This window comes from Cricetulus griseus, chromosome 7 (assembly GCF_003668045.3).
Source record: "Cricetulus griseus strain 17A/GY chromosome 7, alternate assembly CriGri-PICRH-1.0, whole genome shotgun sequence".
NCBI lineage: Eukaryota > Metazoa > Chordata > Mammalia > Rodentia > Cricetidae > Cricetulus > Cricetulus griseus.
This window is the reverse complement of record NC_048600.1, coordinates 102,586,963-102,603,911: the sequence shown is the minus strand read 5'-3', so window position 1 is coordinate 102,603,911 and position 16,949 is coordinate 102,586,963. Positions and strand designations below refer to the sequence as shown.

Below are 16,949 nucleotides of genomic sequence, written 5' to 3'. Positions count from 1 at the left end.
ACCAGGGTTGCTGCACATAAATCTCTGAAACTTTAGTTGAGGGGTCTCTCAGGATCAAAGTTTTGGGGTGGAAGTAAATTATCTCAAAGATCCCTTATGGCCCCAGTATGCCCTCTGTCATTTTTTTTAAGGCTGAAGTAGTGTCTCCACTACATTTTCAAAGCAAAGAAGCGTGCATCCTGTCAGATGGTGTCTCCACTATTCAGAGTTATGGGATCATTTGGCAAAGACTAAAATGTAGATCGGACTGTTTCATTAGCATTCAGATCTTTTTCCAATTGGACAGAGATCAAAAAGTGGTTTCGTGTGTATCTGAAAATGGACTGGAGAACAAATATCAGAGGGGTCAGGTTTCCTTCTCCTGCCTTGCTTTGATGCCACAACCTAAATCATTCACTGGCTTGGACGATGATATGACCCCGTGACTTCTCTTGCAGCTGTCCTGTATGTGGGAAGACATAAGGTGGCTAAGGCAAAGTGTGCCCATCTCCATGTCCTCATCCACAGTGCTGCAGACTCGGCAAAAGATGCTTGCTGCAACCGCCCAGCTACAGGTGAGGGACCAGGCTTGAGCTCAGCCCCTCAAGGAAAGTGTTTTCAAACTTGAACAGCTCAGTCACCACTCCTACCTGCAAAGGAGAAGAGTGGGCTCCCTCCCCTTTCTGATCTCTGGCCACAGGAAGGCTTCTTGGACAATTTGACTCTATGCCTACTCATGTCGGCCTTTGGTATGGGATCCTAAACAAAGAGTGAGGAGATCGGAGTTCTCTATTTGATACTAAGCAGTCAGCTCAATTCTTCAAGGGCTCCTGTTCATCACTTGCAGGACACTTGCAGGGGAACTTGACTGGATGAAGGGAGCAGAGAGCAGCAGAGGGTTAGAGCAGCTTTCTGGTGGGCTGCTCCTGAAAAGTCTATGCATGTATATCAAGCTGGGGTCCCAAGGAGAACCTGGAGCCTATGTAGGTGATGTGTATCTGCTTACAAAGCTGTCTCTTAGAATCTCTAGAAATTTGCACAGTGGGAAAGTAAGCTGTATTTGGCCAGCAGGCCCACACCAGCCGTTGCTTTTAAAAGTTCATAAAAATACTCTAGCTCCACCCCCACCTACAATTACAAGAATGTCTCTTTTTGAACCCCTGCAATGACAACTCAACCCTGTAACCGCATAACGATTGCCATGTTGCTAGGAAAGGTTACATTTGCTGCTCTGTTACAGTACACTGCATAGACTGTTAATGGTCTTCGGATTTTAGTAGTGTCCATTAAAACTCACTCTTAATTGAGCTTCTCCTCCTACAACCCAGAGAGAAGTTTTTGGAACTGGGTCATGATGTTGGAGATAAATTCAGAGCACATCCTTCCATCACTAACCCACTCACTTGGTTGGACTATGCAATCAGTTTCCATGCTGTTTTTTCTTTAAGAGAAAGTTGTTTCCAAGAGGCTCAGCCCCTGCACTAGTCCACCACTAGCTGGGATATGCCTGACCACAGATTGACCCCCCCCTTAGAATTTCAAGCAAAACTCTTGGTTGTGTGTTTAGTGGAGCCTTCCTTGACACCTCTGTGTGCCTTCAGCAACCTGAGGACAGGCTGTTGCTATCCATACAGGCAGATACTGAGGGACATGTCGATGGCCAGTGTGACCCTGCCCAACACTCACCATGGGAACTCTTGGATTTCCTCACTTCCTGCTCCAAACTTTCTAATCCGGCCATCTTTTGAGACTATCCTCCCCCCCTTATCAAGCTGCAATTCCGAGATGCATCACAATCACTCCCTGAAAATATTCTAGATTTTTCTCTTGAAAAAAAAATATATAAGCCTAGATCAATTCAACATGTCTACACTAAAGTAGTTTCACCCTGATTTCTGGAAGGAAACAAACTGTATGCATGAAAAGGACTGACCATTTTTCTACTCCACACATAGCCACAATTCTCAACTGGGGTGCTGTGTAGTGACCCCACTGCATTTCTGTAGTAACTGCCGCTCTTTAAAATCCTCCTGAATTCTCCCACATCCTTCCCATTCCCCACACTCTCCTTCCTGACAACAGCAACGATATCACTAATTCTCTTAGAGATGGGGCTGGCTTTCCACCACCAAATTTCCAAAACCTGCCCAGACACTCCCCTGCTCTTTTTTTGTCCTCTGTTTCAACAGTTTATATGACCTCACCTTCCCCACTAAAAGCTTGCTCCGCCACACATGGCATGGCTTGAAATCTCATCTCTTCTCTCTTCGTTTAAACTACTCATCTCAGACTGGAGAGGTGCCACAGCGATTAACAACACGTACTGCTTTTGCAGAGGACCTGGGTTTGTTCCCTAAATCCATGTCAGGTGGCTGATAACCACCTGTATTTCCACCTGTATTTCCATCACCTCTGGTTTCCATGGGCATTGCATTCATGTGTATAAACCCTCACATTAACCCATGTCTAAAGTGCCCGCACATAACCTCTCAGCTACCAAATAATCATTGTTCATTCCTCACACTAGCTTTCTTGAAAGAATTTCTCATATCCTCCTTAGCCATCAACTCCACTACCATGGCTCTAAAACCGCACTATCAGGCCACCAGTCATCAGAGCAGACAACTGTACAGAGCTGGGGTGTAAGGCTTCTCACCTGCATGGGACGGCAAGTGTGGGAGTCCCAGGGTGTTTTAGGAGAGGAGAGAAGGTAGAACCACAGTGAAAAGGCGTTTCTGAGAAACTGACTAAAGAATTTTCAGGAAGAAGAGGGGACCAAATTTCCCGTATTGGCGGGGGAGGGAAGGGAAAGTGAGAATTTCTTTTTTTCGTTCTAAATAAACATCCACTTTTACACCTACATATGTATTCTTTAAGAGAATCCTCAAATTGTGTAGCAGGCCTTCATGAAACTTCTCTGCATCCTTGGCACTGTCTTCAGCATCCCTAAACCCAATGGACACTGGTGAGTCATCTCAACTGACACCTAGCAGCAGTGCTCGACACACCAGGCCTGCTCTGCCTTTTGAAACCCGCACATTCTTCAGCTTCCATAATACCGTCCTCTCCTGATTTTCTCACTTGCTGGGCTGTCTTTCTTGGCCTCTTCTGCTAACTTATATGCCATTTTCTGCTTAGGATCCGCTCTTGTTTCACCTCTTTGCCTAGCTAATCCCTACATACCTGTTAGGTCTCAGTTTAATGTTTAAACTTCCTGAAGGAACCTTTCTCTGTACTCAGTTAGGTCAGTCTCTCCCTCAGTACCTTTAGTCTTCATTCAGAACAATGATCGCCACACCATTACTTCATTGTCTTTCTTCCTCCCCCACAACACCTCGTACCGTCTCATCCTTCTAACCAAAGCCTTGCTCCTCCACACATGCCCTGAATCTTGTATCTTTTCTCCTATCTTTATTTTAAAGCACTCACCTCAGACTGGAGAGGTGGCCCTGGTGGTGTGCTTAGCCTATAAGAGCCTAAGTTCAAAGACTGTTGTCTGCCCTGGCTATTGAGGAAAAATCTATCTAATCAAAGAGAACAGGAATCACAGAAGCATCTCTCAGACAGTCACTACATAGATATCTCCCTCAGTCTTCACCGTAATCAGAGCCTCATAATTCTCAATCAATGCATGTGCTCCAGTGTGCCCAGCAGAACCCTGAGCCCTGTTCTGTGCCCCCCCCATCATGCTGCTGTTTAAGCATCATCATGCTTAAACCACACGACGAGTCTTCACTTGTCTGTGGAGGACCTATTGCTCTTCACATAATGCTCTCCACAATGAAAATGTCTGAAAATACTGAAAACACCCCTTTAAAGAGGGAGGTAAGATGAACAATAACTTTCCAAGAGAAGAAGTGACAAATAGCATTTTCAGTTACTTTACTAATCTAAATTTATTTGACAGTGTTCTGAGGAAATTATAAATGATTGGCATCAAGCATATTTAACCCCCATGGACCTGCCTTGGGCATATGGTGTGCCATTCTCCCCTTCTTTCCAGGCTTTCTACCATAGCCTGATTACTCTCCACCTACATCAGAAGTTTCCCAACCTTTGCTTCTCTTCTACTCTGAACATTTTCCAATCCATTCTCCATGCTTCTGCCAGAGTGGCCACTCAAAAAGATGTAGGCCATGGCATTCACTTAGACTCTTCCTTTTTAAAATTTATTTACTTGATATGCATTGGTGTTTTTGCCTGCATGTATGTGTGAGTGTGTCAGGTACTGGAGGTACAGACAGCTGTAACCTGCCTTGTGGGTTCTGGGAATTGAAGCCAGGTCCTCTGGATGAGCAACCATTGCTCTTAACCACTGAGCCATCTCTCCAGCCCCACTTAGACTCTTTTAGTAGTGGCTAAGATATTTTGCCATAGCATGTAGGGCCTTGATCACAGTCTTTCCCTCCATCATCTATATCCATAACATACTTGTCTATTGACTTACCCTGTGCCATAGTAATACCAACTATTAGGCAATTTACCCCTTGTCCTCTTTGAGTATGTAATAACAATACTGTGGGACCAGATACTCTCATTGATCTAACAGACTATATCAGGTGTTTCCCAAACTTTATCTCATTCAGTCTTCACTGTGACCTAGTGAGAATTTACTATTACTGATATTCATTTAACTGAAGATAAACCTGAGGTTTAGGAATGTCAATTTATGCCCAAGGTCACACAATACGAAGTAGCAGACGACAGATTCAAATCTGTACATGTGTAGCTCTAAAGACTGAATTCCCCTAATACTTCAACACATTATAATGTGTTAATTTACAAACTGAAGAAGTTATCCATGTTATAATAAAAAAGAAAGAGTTGCACCCAGCACTCGATAGGCAGAGACAGGCAGATCTCTGAGTTCAAGGCCAGCCTGGTCTACAAAGCCAGTTCCAAGACAGCTAATGCTGTTACACAGGGAAATGCTGTCAAAAGGAGGAGGAGGAGGAGGAGGAACAGGAGGAGGAGACAAAGAAGAAAATAAAGTAGCAAGTAGCTTTATATTTTATTTGAAAAGAAAGCGAAATGTACAAAAATTAATTCATTAGTTAATTAAAATTATCCAAGCAAAAAGACATCAGCATTTGGATGTAAGTGAGCAAGCCCCTGCACTGTTCATTCTTTTGGGATAACAATGAGGCCTCTTAGGAATATTCCTTCCTAGACAGCTTCCTCCTGCACACTGAAAGGAATAGAAAATACTTATTCTCGAAAGACAGCACGGACTGTTTTCTATTAGGTATTCCTCCTCCACACTTCTTAGAAATGAGCACCAATGAGTAAGAGCTGGATAACAATGGGTGATGCTGTTCTTTCTTGCTTTTTAAAGTAGAAGACAAACAAACAAACAAATCCCAAATTTCACTTTTTCCAGTCCCTTCTGCACTTCCTTAATTTTTCATGCCATTCTGAAACTAAATGAGGTCACTCAGAATGGTGCCTCTTGGCTCCAGCTGACTGCTAGTCTAGAGGTCTTCTGGCTGTCACCTAGATGTACTCTTGCTAAGCATCACATGGATCTCCTTCCACTTTGCCACGTAGGATCATCAGGGGCCCAGGGCACCTAACATGGCATGACAGGTTTTATAGTGATCTATGTCTCCTTTAGGTCCTAAGGAGCCCCCTCCCCCAAAGCTAGTTATCCAAATCATTTTTATATCAAGCAAGAATACTAGGAAGATTTTTTTAGTGCTTTCTTATTCAACCTATTAGAAAACCGATCCACCTGGGTATGGTAGCACACACCTTTAATCATAGCACTCAGGAGGCAAAGGTAGGCCTGTGAGTTCAAAGCCAGCCTAGTAGCCTGGTCTATATAGTGAGTTCTAGGTCAAGAAGGGTGTGAGACTCCTCTCAAAAAAGAGAGAAAGAGACAGAGAAACAGATAAAAAGGGACATAGAGAGAAAAGAAAAGAGGAAGGAAGGAAAACATATCCAAACCTGACAGCAAGCCATCATAAATTGGCTTTATTCATAACTTTATTTAAATGGCCACTTAAGTATTTTTCTATTGTGAATTATGTGCTTTGTATTGAGAAATATTTGTGGTCATTTATCTATTACTGAGTTCTTCCTGTGACAAGGTCCTAGAGACATAGAAAGGAAAGAGCCATGTCTTGCAACAGGCACTTCAGTTACATGCAGTACAGTCAGACTCATACTAAGAACTTTGTACACAAAACAGAAGGAAAGAAAAGAGAGGATAGCGAATTCTACCTGAGATTCTACTAGACGGCTTTTTCACTGCTCTGACATACCAGAAAGTAACAATATAAAGAGGGAAAGATCACCGTTTTGCCTCACAATTTCAGAGGTTTGCTAGCTTTGCTGCTTGGCATGACAGAGCACAGTGACAGTGTTTGCATGTGCAGAGGGGCTGCCTATCTCATAGTGACCAAAAGGCACAAAACCATGAGGGGCCAGGGATGCAAAGTACCCCTCAAAGGCATACTTTTGGTGACCTACTTCCCCCACCGGGCCTCATTTGCTAGTTTTCCTTACCTCCAATAATGCCATCAAATTATGAATCTATCAATGGACGAATCTACTGATTAGATTCCAAGCCTCATGATCCAATCACCTCTCAGTGAATCTGTTGGGGGATAGTCCATATCCAAACCATAACAGAGTGAGAAATGTCTTCCCAGAGAATCTGGAACTGGGCAGGATCTAGAAAATATAGTTGGAGACCAAGAGGAGATTCCAATTGCGACAGATTTGTAAAATCCCATAGTCAACAGGGTAGCAGGCTTGAGAGTTTGTAAAATACATTTTCATGTGTTGTTTGACTTAATCCCCTGGATATTCTATGAAGGAAGGATTAGCCAAAGTGATGCCTAGACTGCAAGGACCTTTAATTTAAGATGGTGAAGCTCAGGACCAGAGAAAGTAAACAGTCTAACCATTGATGAATGGTAGCCAGCCCCGAAACTCAACACCTGTATGAGAAAAGTCTTAATAACTGTGGTGTGCTAAAACCAGATCATTACTGGCTTGGAAAACCAACTGTTAAACATTCAGAAACTTTAGAAGCTTATTGTCATATCCAAGGTAGCTTGGAATGGACTACACTATACAGAGTGTCACTACAAACCAGCCATCCCACTCCTTGTCCTCTTGTTTGTTTTGCTATGGCAGTTCACTGGCACAACACTGCTCATAGAATAAAGTGTCTATATAAAACTATAGTGCTACATAGATGTAGACTAAAAACCTTAGCAAAGTAGGGTTTTTGGGATTTATAAATAATTTGCTAGAAAAGAAAATCTGAATGATTAGGCCACTTAATAATTAATCTTACCAAATGAATTTTGTCAGTAATTTTTATAAAGCTCCTTACTCATTCTGTGTCTGGTCTTTGTAAGGGAGAAAAAAGGGCTGAAGACACAGTCCCTATCTACAAGGGAACCCTCCGGGGTTTGAGATTTGAATACTAACCAGCTGGCTTGTTTATTTTTAGGTCAACCTTGTCATTTTTTTACAAATCCCAGCTCTAAATCAGCTCTCACGCTAGCACATCATCACACCATCATTTATGTGACTTCACACGCACACACAAACACACTCCAAACACACGCATACTCACACACCATCTAGGAACCCTGCAGTGGTGTGTATGGGATTTGATTCCAGTCATCTATCACTCTCGGCTAGAGATCTTCACCCCCTCCATATTTGTACAATTCCTCTTTATTTTAATGATCTGTGCCTCAGCTCCGTCCTATTTAATGCAGCACCCTCCTCACTTTTCTAAAAGTATTGTCTGCTTCTGTCGACAGAGTGTATAAGCCATTTCAACAAACCTTTCAGTAAGCAGAACTGCCAGAGATGCAGATAAGTCAAACCAGGCCAACCTCCTGATTAAAGAACCTTGTAGGGAATGCACAGTCATCAGGGGACCTCTGTACAATGTGCGACATTGTCAATTCACTTCTTCATTTTAAACAACCCCACCTCATACTAGCTTACTGTAGATCTCTTGAAAACTCCGCAAGTAGCATACCTGAAATATCAGACATTTTTCTTTAAAACATCTGGGATTCTCAAGTGCTGGTCACTGAGGTTTACGTGCTGATGTGTCTATGTGGGCAAAAGATATTTACAGATATTGGATTTGCTTAAGAAAATATAACGCCTGTGCCTCTTGCTGTAATCTTCGCAGGCTCACAGTGAAGATTTTTCTTTGAGCTTTTTGTTGAGCACATTTCTGCGATGCCACCTACAATAGGTCTCAGTCTGAAGAAAGAAAACACACACACACACACACACACACACACACACACACACACACACACACACACACACAGTTCCTCAGAAATCTGGCAGTTTTCAGTATCTTTTGTTGCGGTTTTGTTGTTCTGTTTTACAATATCAACTAAGCTACCAGTAATCTGTTGGTTTCTAGAATTTACTTGGAACACACAACTTGGGAAGACTTTACTACGAGCCCATTAAAGATCGCCATGGCAACATCCTCATAGTCACCATCAGAGAAGTGGAGATGCTTTATTCCTTTTTTAATGGCAAATGGATGCAGATATCAAAACTGCAAAGCCAGAGGAAGTCCCTGTCAACTCCCGAGGAGCCAACAGCCTTAGATATTTTACTAATAACGATTCAGGTATGTAGGACTTCTTTTCAACTTTCAGATATTTGTGATTCTGATACATTTATGGCAGCTCTAATACAATACACCAAGAGCCATTCATATCAATGGCGATGCAGTGGGGTCCTGAGTTGATTTGCTGTTTGGATTCCACAGGTAGGAAGGATGCTGTGGGTTCCTTTCATTGATTTCTGTCTACATTGGAACTGATCAAGCAATCCTAAGAGTGTACACTCTGAAAATACCCTGGCAATTGTATTAGTCACTTTCACATTACTATGATCAAAATATCACCTGGAGAAAAAACATAAGGGGAAAAGGTTTATCTTGGTTCACAGTTTCAGAGTGCTACAGTCCATCACAACAGGAAATGCATGGCGCAGTGCCTCAGCCATGGTGGAAGGAGCCTGATCTAAAAGTTTTTCATATTGTCACAAACCAGGAGGCAGTGAGTGGCCAGAACTAAGGCCTAGGTGAGGGTACTACCCTACAAAGACCGCCCCCCATAGTGAGCTACTTCCACCAGCCAGGTCCTACCTCCCAACTGTCCCAGAGCTCTCCAAGACTTTACCAGTCAGGGGAACAAGCAATCAAAACACAAAACTGATGGTGTACAATTCCAATCCAAAGCTTAACATTGATGAACCAGTGAGAAGAACTAAGACAATTAAGTAGGGAATCTGCAGAGATGAACATTATCTCGATACCAGAATGAAATGTACAGTACCGGGAGTCGGGGGATCACACATTCATATTTATTCTTGTTTGTTCTTCATAATACTCTCAGGACAGCAAGGCACAATTAAATCCATTTTAGGAATGGGATAAGTGGAGCTCAAAGAGGTTAAGGGTGGCACACAGAGGTTCACTGGGTGAGGTTAATGAAGCTTTGGCCCCATGGAGTCCTTCACTTGGGCAAGCCCTTTCCAAAGCACCCAGCATCCAGCAATTAACATTTAAAAGTTTATGTTCTTTCTCTGTAACATTCCTTAATTAGAGAGAGGGAGCATGCCACAGTGTACATGTGGAGGTCAAAGGACAACTTGCAAGGATCAGCTCTTTCCTTCTACCTTGTGCGTCCCAGGATCAAACTCAGGCTTGGAGGCAAGCACCTTTACCCATTCAACCATCTCACCAGCCCTATATTCTTTTTTTTTTTTTAAAGAAGGGACCAGAAACTGCTAAAGCCTCAGGTGATTGATGTAAGTCACAGAATGTGGCCCTAGATATATGCAACAAAATGCCAAAACTGAGAGTTTAACCCATATCATCTGATGGAAGGGGTTTCTTCCATCTGTCAATCACATTCTATGGTACAAGTGAGAGGCTTAGGAAATATTAACTTAAGATTTTACTGAAGGGTGGAAGATAAGAGTTCCCAATACTGGGACTGGAAAGATGGCCCAGGGGTTAAGAGTACTGGCTGCTCTTCCAGAGGACCCAGGTTCAATTCCCAGCACCCACATGGCAGCTCACAGCTGTCTGTAACTCCAGTTCCAGAGGCTCATTCATCCTCACACAGACATATATGCAGGAAAAACACCAATGCACACAAAAAAATCTTAAAAAAAAAAGAGCTCCCAATACCACCAAATTCAAACTGGAGCGGCTCACATGCCAACCTGGACTAGATGGAAGCACTAGCCACAGGCCTGGGCTACCCAGTAGCTCACACAGATTTGTATGTGATATGGACTGCAAGCGGCTTCCTTTTCCTTCTTTTGTTTTTTAAAAGTCCACTGTTTGTATAGAATTCACCATGTAGAATTAGGTAGAAAAGCTGGTGGAAAACATCTGTAACTGAGCAACCATAGGAGGATATCTGCCCGTTCTGAGTAAGAGGGAGGAAGAGCCCTGTTCCAACAGACCACCACTGGGATGGGTGCTTTATGTCCCCAAGACTTTGACAGAAGAAGGTGCAGCTCATTTCTGGGACATATCTAGGCGTCTTTGGGCCACCAAAGTCTAGTTCAACCTCCATATTGAGTTGGTGAAGCCAGCTCCAGATAGAATTCCATCTCTGGTCTTCAGTGTTTGGCTACCGACCCTAAGAGTTTTGCTCCCATTTCCTGTCCAGCACAAGACCTGCAAGGGAGGTGGGAGAGAAAAGGTGGGGGGAGGAGAGGGGAGAGGGGTTGGGTGGGAATGACATCAAGCAGGAATGCGCCAGTCAGCGGGGGTGAATTTTCCACTTGGATCTGTGTGGAAACCTGATCCTGCCTCTATTTTTGGTCTCCTTCTCTAACAACCTTTCACCAGATTGGAATTTTTCTGCACCTGTAACACATTTTTAATGTAATAAGTCTAGGAGAAACCAGGTATTATATCATGCTGGGGCCTGTGTTTCTAGGAGCAAAAGTAGCCCAGACCCCAGTTTATCCCTATAGGGGATTAGTGTATTAGTCACCCTGTAAAAACTAAATTTCTTAAATGTTTCTTTTAGCACTTGCTTATAAAGGGTGAAGAGGGGAGCCATGAGTGTGTCTGTGTTCCCTGCCCCCACCCTCTTCACACATGCACATACATTCTGTCAATTTCCTATGAACCCAATTCCACAAAATCAAATCCAGAGCTATTGGCCCTGATTATTAAGATTACCTTTGCCATGACAGACTTTGTCCTGTTTGGGGAGAGGGCAAATGGTGACCAGACTCATTCCTATATTAGACACCCCTTGAGAGTGTAAGTAAGGTAGCTATTTAAGGTGAAACGATTAGCTAGTGTGGCTGGGGTATCCCTTTGAAAACAGGGTGACAGGGTATCATTCCTATTCCATCCCTTCAGCTTTGCAGCCAGAGGGAGTTACTCTTCAACCCTTTGTCTCCTCCTCTGCAGAAAAGCCTACCTCGCAGGGTTCTGATGAAGATGAGACAAAATAGCATATCAGCATCAGGAGAGTCACGATTCTTATTATTTCTCTACTTAAGAAAACCCAAGCAGTACTAGGCTCCTCTCGTATCACATCCAATCCAACTCCTCCACCCTCCTGGGGAGACTTCTAACTCTGCCTCATCATCCGTTGAGGCATTCCATCACTTCATTCACCCTTTCATAACAACTAAGAAACGCTGTGCAAAACCTGTACCGCTCACAACTGGATATTCAAAACAGCTAAAGGCCTCAACAAAATCTTAGCCCATAACTAATTTACTAATCCCTGGGGCCCCAAAGAAACTCTAACATCCAATTCCTCAAATTCCCAGCCTTCTCAAGGCCCAGGCCTTCCAAATTGCCCTCTCTCATGTATCTGGAAGAGAAAAAAAAAATCCTCCTGTTTACTTGGGAAGTAAGAGAAGTGTTATGGACAAGTTGGAGTCCCGCTGAGCAAACTGATGAGCAGTGAGGTTATTTCCAACGGGAAGGCTGTCCTTGGATAATGCTTCCTCTAGCCTTGACCTTCAGGAGTCACTGCAGGGACTGGACACCCCAAGTGTGAAGCTGTCTAAGAACATTAATCTCATACATATGCACTTACTGTATATTCAACGCGGCCACATCTATGTTATCAATGGGCTCTCATGAAAAGCCAGTGAGGCTACATACTTCTGTGTCCAGGACATATATGAAGATACGCACTTCAAGGAGATAACTTGCCAACGTCACATTGCCTGAAAAATGAGAGAGGGGGGAGGAGAGAGGGAGAGAGAGAGGGAGAGAGAGAGAGAGAGAGAGAGAGAGAGAGAGAGAAGAAACGTGAACACTTGCTTCCTGCTTCCTTTCTTTAGGCGTTGCTTGTCACCATTAAATGTGCAGTACATACGTACACCTCTTCCACACTTTCTGCTACCCCTCCCACAACATGTAACACAGTTAGCAAAAAGGAATCACAGCTACCAGTGCAAATGAACTAACTGGGATAGAAGTAAGAAAAGACTAAGTTCATCCATGGGGATATAAGCACTGTCCATAAACACCAAAGGGTACAAACAACCTCCAGTCTCTAATGGCTACTAAATGGGTGAAGAAAACAGAATGTAGCCAAACTTATTCAGCCATATAAATGAATGAAGTATGATCCATGTTACAGCCTATATGAGCCTTGAGGCTTTTACACTAAGTAAAAGAAGCCAGAAGGAAACATAACAGATTGTGTGACTCTACTCATATGCTCTATCTATAATAACCAAGATCAATGAGAGAGAATGCCTGGGGGCGAGGGGCAGAAAGAAGAAGGGTGGGTGATGATGACTGGGAGGGTTCTTTTTACAGTGATTTAAAAGGTCTGGAGGTGTTAGTACTCCCACTTACTAACTTTGTCAATATGCTAAATGCCACTGAGTCTGTTGCTTTGTGAAGATGAAATTTATGAGCTACACCTCAGTTTAAAAGAAGAAATGGTGTAAGTACTAGAGACTACACTAATTGGTGGTCATCCTTCCATAGAAAGAGGGCAGCTCCCAATCAGCCCCAGCCCACCATGGTGCATGAACGTGGTACCATTATCAAAACATTTTCCACTTTTAAAAAAGAAGTTGGAAATGCCGATTAGAGTCATATTTTTTTCTATTTTTAAAAAGCCATAAAACAATTCAGAAAATTTAAAGACTTTCTGGTCTAATGAGTCCTGGACCCACAGCGATCACCAGCCATTCCTTTGTGACCCCCGCCCTCCTACACAAGCGGCTTCCATTCCCTACCCAGCAAAATAAAAGCCCTGTACTTACTGGAAAAGCAGCTGCCTATTGGTCCTTTAGCAGGCCCTTAAGATAAGTGACCAGTGAGAAGATGCTGGGTAGAGGATTCTCAGACTCCACACCAGCAGGACCCGGGCCCAGACCTCACCCGCGTCTGTCCTTCACAGACGTGTTTTTGCAACATCAAATAGGTGACAGGCTCTCATTTAGGTGCTATAGGAAAATGAAATGAGTAAGTCAAGGCCCTTGCTTTCAAGGAGTTCAGTCAAGGGAGGGAGACAGAATTGTAAACAAATCAAGGTACTACAAGGCAGAAGTAAACCAGAGCCTGATAGCTGCATAAACGGTGCAGTATGGGAGCACACACAAAGCAGCTATTAATTCTGCCCAGAAATATCAGGGAAGGCACTGCAGAAGAGGTGCCATTGGGCTGAGCCATGGGGGAAGCTAAGCTTATCAGATGGAGAGAAAAGAACCAGAGGAGGGAGGGAGTGGGGGATTAAATGAGAAGGCAAAGAAACGAGGCAGCAGCTGGAAGGACAGCTTCAGCCTCCCCTGAGTTCACGCAGGCCTACCACAGTCTTCATGTGGACTTCATTAGGCTCATCAGAAAAACTGGCTAGCGGCTTTCTCCCTCACCACAAATATAAGTTCCACAAAGGAGAAGATAAGACTTACTCATCTCAGTACCATCGGCAACCTAGCATGATCCCTGACATAGCAGTAGGTGTCCTGTAAAACTACCTCGTGGTGCAAGGCTACCGTGGCTGAGGTAGGAGGATCCCAAGTTCAAGGTATATCTGGGTTAGAGTGAGTTCAAAGCCAGCCTAGGCAAGTTACTGAGAAGCTATCTAGAAGCAAAAGTAAAGAGAAGGCTGCAGATACAGTTCGGTGATGGGGGGCTTCCTTCTCATGCTCCAGCCTCAGGTGCTCAGCACCGTATGAACAAAAATGCAATAAAGATGGCACTGGGGAGGGAAAAGCAATTCATCATGTCTGGAGACAAGGGACACAAAAGGACAGTAACGATGGAAAGTAGAGCCTGGAAATGCAGGCTAGAGTTTAAATCAGGTGATAGGCATTCAGTTTGCTCTTAGAGGTCTTTCTAGTACTTTAGATTATGTGAATGAGACAGCCTTCTCTTCCCATTCATTTTTCAGGCTCCAAAAACAGTCTGACTAATAAAGGATAAATGACTATGTAAAGACACAAAAATACATAGTAAGTGCTTAGTAGCATTCTTTTTAAAAATTGAATGAAAGAGTGAATTACTCCATCCCAAAGCGGCGTTGGTTTTTATGTAACCACAGTATGTTCCTAACTCACATTCTCCCTGTGGTCAGTTCCCACCCCCACATGTTTTTCTCTAACACCCTTACCCATCCTATATTTGTACCCTTGGGTTTGAGTCTTTACAAGCACATTTTCTTACTACGTTTCAACCCTAATTATGATAGGCTTACTTTTCCCAATGTACTGGGTCATTCATAGCTTTATTGCTATTTTCCAGAAAAGCCAAACCACACCGAATTTTGGGCCCACAAATTTGATACACACATTCTTGATTTGCTTTGTCCAGAATGTCAATAAATGAGCTGAAAATACTGGCCCTCGGGACCAGTTCCTACTGGGCTATCACTCAATCTACTATTCCCATACAATCTTCATTATCCACAAATATTCAGCCCAGTTATTGGGCTTGTTAAAGCAATGTGGTCAAGACTCTGTCCCCCCCCCCCCCCGCATTATCTGGTGAAACAGATTACATTGGAGATTTCACCCTGCTCAGTGGATCCCTATTTTGTTGCTTTTAGAAATGAACACTGTCTATCTGACTTTCTCTTCACACAATCACACTGACTCCTCTTCAGTGCCTCGGGGTTACCTAGCAAATTGATTGTGTGATGGTGCCTTCTCATCGCCACCCCCAAAGATCAATAATTTGAAGGTCTTTAATTACTGGGGACATCCCGTGTTCTCCCCGATTCTGTTGCAAAGATAGACATATTTGTCCTGTCCTAGTCTTTAGGGACTTTTACAGTTCTCTGTAAGGCCTCAAAGATAATGACCTGTGGGACTACAGCCACTTCTGCTTGTACCCCTAGAGCTCTATCAGCAAACTCTGCTGGTCTGAATACTTCTATTTGTCCTTCTCGAATTAACCATTTTATCACCCTCTGATGTAACTAATTTCCCCAAAATACTAACCTTGACCAGATGACTTCTTGTCAACCATTTACCTATGGCCTGTTTGGCAGAGACGCCACCCCCAGATTAATAATAATCTTTCTTGATCATAAGTTGTTTTTTCTATTTTTTTTTTGCCAAATGCCTTTTGAAAGTTATTTTGGTCTTTGTTTCTCTGAATACCCTGACATGTTTGTCTCTCCCGTCTTAGCTTGTCCCTCTTCTGCTATTCTGTCTTAGAGATCTGACCTCCACATTATATACTCATTTACACACAAACATTTCTGGCACAAAGCAATTAAAAAAAATAAACAGCCTTAATGATAACTTATCATTAACTTCAAGTACTTTGTCGAACGTGTTTTCTTCATAATGACATTGGGAAAAGCAAACATGAAAAGTGTCACCAGCTACCATCCAATGGGGTCTAAAATATTAATCCAAAGGAACCAATGCTCTACTCATCCTTTTTTCACTCTTGGAATTAGTGTGTAACTACAAATGCAACCTAACTATTAATGATTGAAAAAATTAAATGAACCACTTGGTGCTAATCTTTTTTTAATTTTTGAGACAAAGAATCAAACTTTTATTTTACTACTTAGATTCTATTTTAAATGGTTTTCTTTAAAGTATACTTTTCTACCTTAGTTATCCTGAAATTAAGAATAATGTTTTCTGTCAGCATTTACACAGACCAATGTTCGTTTCCCCACCTCCAAGGACAGACATTGTGAATTCTCTTTCTCCATTTTATACCTCCCCCATCAGCAGCCTAGTCCCCATCATAACCTACAAACTTACCCTTGGCACAGAAATCTGAGAAAAAGAAACATTCAAAACATATAGTAAAGTCTTGTTGCCTGACTTGGAGAGGGAATTTTCCTGCAGATAAGAGGAGCTGTAACCTTAATACATCCACACTACTCATGGTGGTACCCAAGGTTTCTTACCTCATCACACTCACACATGGCTCCTTTCACTCATAACAGGACCACCTTGAAGAACAGGTTTGGAGAGAGCCTTGGATGGTTTAGTTTCATTTTGTCTATCTTTGCCCTACAGGATATTCTCTCCTATCACAAAAGGAGTCATCAGCGTCTCTCTCCTGGACTGTATCTAGGTTACCTAAAGCTATGTAGCTCTGTGGATCAGATCAAAGTGCTCGTAACCCAAAAGTTGCCCAACATTCTCTGCCATGTGAAGATCCGTGAAAACAATAACATCTCCAAGTAAGTGGTCCAAAGTTAGGATTTCCCTTGGTCTGATCTGTCCAGAGGAAAAGTCAAGTGCTATCTATCAGTGTAGTTTCTCTGATGTGATGTCTGTAGCCTGATGGAGTCCTAGCATCTAGGATAAGGTCAAGTGGGAGGAGCAAAGCCGTTAAAGGGGGACCCTGTACCTTCATTGACCCTTCACTCAGGGTTCAACCAATGATACCCCACTGGCTTATGAACAAAGGCTTCTCTTTGCACACTGTTCCCACAACCATTTTTCACCACTGGGAATAGTTAGGATCTTCATGCTTTTTGTTTTTT

The 16,949-nt window shown here is 42.9% G+C and overlaps 1 protein-coding gene across 1 annotated transcript in view; it reads left to right on the top strand.

Annotated features, from left to right (window-relative positions):
- The window catches only part of Ankfn1 (ankyrin repeat and fibronectin type III domain containing 1), a 145,147-nt gene that overhangs the window by 94,278 nt on the left and 33,920 nt on the right, over window positions 1-16,949 (top strand). Inside the window, exons 11-13 of the mRNA XM_027426279.2 lie at window positions 438-554; window positions 8,390-8,605; window positions 16,477-16,643. Of these exons, the coding sequence (XP_027282080.1) occupies window positions 438-554; window positions 8,390-8,605; window positions 16,477-16,643 (500 nt within the window). The remainder of the gene's footprint in view (window positions 1-437; window positions 555-8,389; window positions 8,606-16,476; window positions 16,644-16,949) is intronic.